General features: G+C 41.2%; 1 protein-coding gene across 2 annotated transcripts in view; it reads right to left on the bottom strand.

Moving 5' to 3' along the window:
* Positions 1 to 1,999: 1,999 nt before the first annotated feature.
* The window catches only part of gabrb2a (gamma-aminobutyric acid type A receptor subunit beta2a), a gene marked incomplete at both ends in the record, with an annotated part of 68,345 nt that continues 64,320 nt past the window's right edge, over positions 2,000 to 6,024 (bottom strand). Inside the window, 2 exons of one of the 2 annotated variants that reach the window (XM_080745567.1) lie at positions 2,000 to 2,362; positions 5,103 to 5,243. In XM_080745567.1, the coding sequence (XP_080601693.1) occupies positions 2,000 to 2,362; positions 5,103 to 5,243 (504 nt within the window). The remainder of the gene's footprint in view (positions 2,363 to 5,102; positions 5,244 to 6,024) is intronic. The other variant, XM_080745568.1, reaches the window with a different exon arrangement.

Raw genomic sequence — 6,024 nt, 5'->3', positions numbered from 1 at the left:
TTCTTTTGAAATGTAATGCAACATTTTACCTGTTAGTTTAACTGCAAAAACAACAATAGAGACCCGTTTAAGTAGAATAAATCCATAATATTTACACATACTGTATCATGAATATTGATTTATAAAAATGGTACTTGTTTTTTTTTTTTTTTTTGTATTTTTTTAAACATGATTTAACCATATCTACAGTCCTCTGAAACAGAAACCTAATCACAATGAAACGCGTGGTAAATCTATCATTCAGTTCTACTGTTAATGGTGATTGTGGATTATCATATTTATGCAGCAACGTTCTTTGCAATGAAAGGGCTTCAACTCAACTCATCTGTCATCAATGGGTTCCTCCACCACGCATTAAGTCACATTAAAGCCATTCTATTCCTTTAAAGCTGCTCACACGATGGCAAAAAGCACACAGGAGTCAATGATTAAAGGTTCTCATCTTAAAAAAAAAAAAAAAAAAAAAAGACAATGAAAACCTGGGCATTGTGATGAGGACAGGATTCTGTCAGTGCAACGGGAGCAGAACTTAAACTTTAAGTGGAAGCATAGTAATTGTCTCCAACAAATGTTTGCCCCAAATAGGGATGCTAGGGTTAATGTACGGTACACGACCACCCAAGGAAGTTAGGTTTGATGCTGTGCAGACCCTGGTCTTGAAAACAGTGTTGTGATTGGTCAAAAACAATAAAAAATAAATATAAAGACAGCTTCCGGGGAAGTACAAACGACACGTTTTCCTTAGGTCGTTAGCAGGCTTTTCCCCTCGCAAGATGACAAAAGCCTAGTAATGAGGTTAGGGTTCATATGGTTAAAGACTCCCCAAAATGGAAGGTCTCTGCGTCCAACATTAGCACCACTGAGGACCCATTGGGATGTCCCTAGAAAAGAGTGCCCCCTGCTGACCATCAGTGGAAGTCCCCATCTCCTCACCTCTGTGGCCCCAAGGTAATAAGCCTGCAGGCCATGGGTTTCCAGGTGGGGGCCATGGCCCCCAGGGGGCGCCAAGGCCAATTGGAAAATAAACTGAAACCATTAAAATACAATTAAAATATGTATATCAAATTTGTCATCTTAATTCTAAATTCAATTCATAGAATTACTGCGCCAGTTGAACCACTTTCAACCATGCATCCCTATTTTGGTCAAGTCATTAATGTTACGATTTTTCAAAATATTTCAAACAACAACAACTGCGGCGTGTCGTGAGCTTGTAGATCATCTATTTCCACTGTTTTCTATTTTTAAGCCATTTCGCAAAAGGGGGACCACAGCCAGTGGCTATGGCTATTTGGGGGTCCATGGCATGGAAGAGTTTGGGAACCCCTGATATAACTATGATGACTACAAGACATCTGCAGAATGGTTTGCTAGGCAGATGAAACCTCAGCTAGTAAACGTAAAAAGCTTTGAGCTCATTATTATGACTGAGATGCAAATGAAACCAAACCAAACGTAAGCATGCTTTTTTTTAAGGATGTTTTCTTTTTGATATACAGTAATTATAGGAAAATAGTTTATCAAGGTTGACTCCTTTTAAATCATCTATAAAGCTTCCCTGGATGCAGTAAGCTCGGCTACGAAGTAAATATATATACTAAACAAAACAAATCTTTTAAAGTATATGCAAACACAAGCATAAATATTTGATCCACAGAGATTAAGCTACGAATGACAAATATTAGTGATATATTGAAATTCTGGAACCAGGCACCATATCTGTCTTAGAATCTCACTCCTTCGTTCTTTACGTTAGCGTGAGTCAGTCATTAAGGTGTTTTCCCCGATCCGAAAAGAGTCACTGCCGACGTGAGGTGTTGGTGCCGCAGTCCCTCCAAAAGTCCTTATTCTCCTTTTCTCTAAATGAATCTGCAAACAAATTTGGTGCACTGCATCTCTCATTCCTTCCCCTCTCTCTCTCTCATCTCCCCCACCCATATCGTCCACCTCCATTCCTCGCTCGCTTGTGAGATGGCCACCGGCAGCGCCGTTCTGGCACTTAATGCACGTAGTAGAGCCAGTACACCACGTTGAAGAAGGAGAAGACGGTGGGGAAGATCATCCGGGACCACTTGTCGATAGAGTTCACGTCAGACAGGTCCGGGATGTTCACCTTGAGCTGCGAGGCCCGCCTCCGTAGGCGCGACTTCTTCTGCGCGTGGCGCTCTAGGGCGCACTGGCCATAGTTCTGCCGGGCCATGGCGGCCCGGCGGTACTGCAGCGTGGAGCTGTCGTAGGCCAGCATGGTGTTGCTGCGGGGGTCCCCCGGAGCGCCCAGGCCCCGGGACAGGTCCCCAGGGCCCCCACCCATCTCGTTCTTCATCTCCAGGGTGCTGAACAGGATGTTGTCGTCGGGGGTCATCTGCATTTGCGAGGAACGGAGAAAAGAGGTGTGAGAGGAAGTGACGGCGGGGGGAGACGATCTTTACGTTTAAAACGGCGGTTCTCAAAGGTTTTCAGGTCAAGGACCCCAGAAAGTTGTCGCGCATTAGGTTGCAGATCCCCATTTGAGAGGTTTCGTGCTCAGAAAACATATTTAAAGATTTTCAAAAACGTTCAAAACCTATTCAAGCTCAAGCTGTATATATCTTTGGTTTAACTGTGTTTAAAGCTGGTTGCACACTGCTGCGTTTTTTCGTTGCGAAATGCGTTTTTTCAGGGCCAGGAGAGAGAGAGAGAGAGAGCATGGGACCCAGTGGTCCGAAAATAAATATGAAATGGGCGGCAGTGTGCAAACGTGATTGACATAACGTGAGGATGATTTGTTTATTTACTTATTCCGAAATTCGCTCCTATATTCGGCCAAAAAAACGCAGCAGTGTGCAACGACCTTAACTCTTTTACTGCTTCGGGCGTTCCCGTTCGCCCCAATTTTGACTTAAGCGTGCTGCCAATAAGGCTTGTTCTTTTTACCTTGTCTGATGACTGTAAGCTGATGAGGGGTCCCGCCGCCGTGTACAGTAAAAACATCTCCTATAACGCTGCTTTCAAAAATCCAGCGCACGTAAGCAATAATGGAGTCCCAAATCACTTCCTGGCTGTTTTCTGTGGATCTGATCTAGAAATGCATTTCTATGCTCTGAATGGATGGCAAGCGGAGCGGCCCAATTCACATTCATTCTTTACATAAGGCTGCCCTCTGCCGCCAGCTTGGCTAAAGTACAAATATAATACATCCAATGAAAAAAGAAATGTTTGGAAATAATTAATAGATCATTTTATATAACATCGCAAAGGTAAGCTGCTTTTTGCTGGCACCAGCCCCAATAAATAAATAATAAATCTGGCAGTAGAACTGTTTAACCTAATTTTACTGGGGACCCCTTGGAACCAGCTGAAATACTCCTGGTGGTCCCTGACCCTGGACTGCACTTTGAGAACGACCGGTTTAAAACATAGTGACACAAAATATACTAGCATGCATATTAGTGACATACACTTATAATACTGTCGTTATCAACTTAATAATAGTGATGTGCCAAAAGAAATCATAACAAATGTGACAAAACTGTGCTACTTAGAGCACAGTATATCAAGTTAAAATTAATTATAGAATTACAATTAGTTCAATTAACCATTGCAGCCCTAAATGACTACAACCACAAACGTAGGAAAATACATTTCTTTAGAGTGCAGAGCACTCCACAAACTAATTCTCAATGGAGAAATCCTCTTTGCCGTTTCAGAATTTCAACCGAGGCGCGGTTAAAATTCTGTCTATTCACAAGACAAACCAAGTAAACAAAGATAAACCAAAGAAAAATTAAAAAATGTGAGAGGATAAGGTTGAGGAGAGGTTGGAGGCTTGGGTCAGGTCAGGATGGGCGTTGAAGGGAGTGAATTCAGATCAACAATTCTTCATCCATAGCCTGACTGAAACAACTCTAAAATACTATCTGCAGGACACAGAATACATATCGTCACTGTCGGGCAGAAACCTTGTATCTCCATATTTCATTTCAAGGTATCTACAAGTAACAAGGTGCAACAAGTCAAGATGGAACAGGTTATGAGCTTGTACAGTAGGTGTGCTATTTTTATTTATTAATTTGAAATGTTTGCCGATAATGACATGCCATGGTTGAAAGTGGTCAAGTCTGTCAGTGGGTTTTATAAATATCTAACCACAATTTAGTCACAAGAACTTGTGACTAAATAAAAAACGACATAGGAACATGTCATGTTTTTCCATTTCCTGAAAAGTAATGGTTTTGGACAAGGTTTCCGCCCGACAGCAATGATACGTGATATCTGATGTTTTGGTTTAACTAACATACTCTGAAGAAAGACCTTCTCAGTTGGCACTAGTCATCCAACTGCAAATGATCTCTCTCTCTCTCTCTCTCTCTCGCTCTGTGCTGGGCTGAGCCCCTTTCCCCTCTAAGGTTCTTTCTATTGCTTCACTTATTCTTTAGAGACTCATCAATTGCCTTTGAGATTCAATCTGTCTCAAACCAATATTATGTTAAAGAGTAGCTTAAAGTTAATCCTGTTCCTCTTCTCTACAACCACATTCTCAGTGGTGGACAAAGTACTCAACCCCAGTACTCGAGTCAAAAAAATACATCATGATAGTCCTGGTCAAATATTACTCAACTACTGTGCAAGTGAAAATTGCTTAATCAAATTTGTACTTGAGTTAAAGTACTGAAGTATTCAAAAGCACAAATTACAAAGTACGTTCTTTTTAATATCAATGCATTGCTCCAAAAAACCTATACTCAAGTAACGTACAGATACTACTTTTTTCATAAATCTTTACTTAAGTACAGTAGTTGAGTAAATGTATTTAGTTACTGCACTGCACATTTGCCACTTCCCATCAATTTAAATCTACAGCTGGACTCATGTTCAAAATTAAAGTGTGCTGAAGCCAAAGTGCTTATCAGCCATGATTGTTTGTTTGTCAGGGAAATGCATGAAGAGCAAACCAAGAGCGGGGGAAAAAACACAATGGTGGGAGTGATGATCAAAGCTGCCTTAAAATCTACAAAAAAAAAGAAATCAAAGAAATGCACAAAATAACTACAGCATTTTCCTCTGATCGGAATGAAACAGACTGATGACATTTGTTAAGTTTTGACTTGCAAAACCGCCAGTACCTTATTTCTTTGCTCGCCTAGTCCTAATGCGCCATCGTCCACAAAGATGGGATCCCACATCGAGTCATACGCGTCAATTTCCCTCTGTTTCATTCTGGCATACAGAGCATCATCTCTCTGAACTACATTTCCCACCAGCCACTGCAAGCATACAAAATCAGCACTGTTACTTGGGGGGGAAATGGTAGCTTGCCACACTCAGAAGGAAAGTGTATTTTCTTTTTGCTGTTATTGCAGCTAACGCTACCAGCTGAATACAAGTTCAAGGGAAGGATTTGGATCAAAGTCAATGTACTACCCAGTACCAAAGACTCCTTTGTCCTTCGAAGGTATTTACACCGGTCATTTGTTGATGATTGGCTTAGTCCAGAGAGTCTCAACCTTTTTGAATTTCCAGGAATCTCAGTTTGATGTACATTAGGCCATGGACCTACATTTGAGGAAACATATCTCTGTGACGCCAATCTACACGGTAAAATCCTCAGTGTTTGAGAGTGTACACATGGAACCTTATGGGTCCATTTGGTTCCATTTGTACACTCTCAAAGTTACAAACCCACAGGTGTCCAACTGTCCATTTGGACACCTGGTGGTCCCTGGACCCGATGTTGAGAAACTGAGCTAAGGGATACTTTTCTATTTTCATTCAGCTGTTGTTGACACACATGGCTAAAGAGGAGAGAGAATGGAGAGCTGGAGTAGAAGGACTTGAAGCATTCATCACAGCATTATGCGATTTAAGCCTCTTGCCAGCAGAGGGACAAGATTTTGCCATGTGTAAAAAAAAGCAACATCTATTTACAGTAATGCCACTTGTATGCCAATAACAAATATGTATAAAGCTGAACTGAAGTTGTTGCTGTGTGCCCATCCTACAAACCACAATTACATTCATTTAATAGTTTTGTGAATTAGTACAATA

The sequence above is a fragment of the Nannobrachium achirus genome, assembly GCF_963921795.1.
Source record: "Nannobrachium achirus genome assembly, chromosome: 17".
Taxonomy (NCBI): Eukaryota; Metazoa; Chordata; class Actinopteri; order Myctophiformes; family Myctophidae; genus Nannobrachium; species Nannobrachium achirus.
The sequence above is the reverse complement of the archived record's forward strand: the minus strand, read 5'-3'. Positions and strand labels throughout refer to the sequence as shown.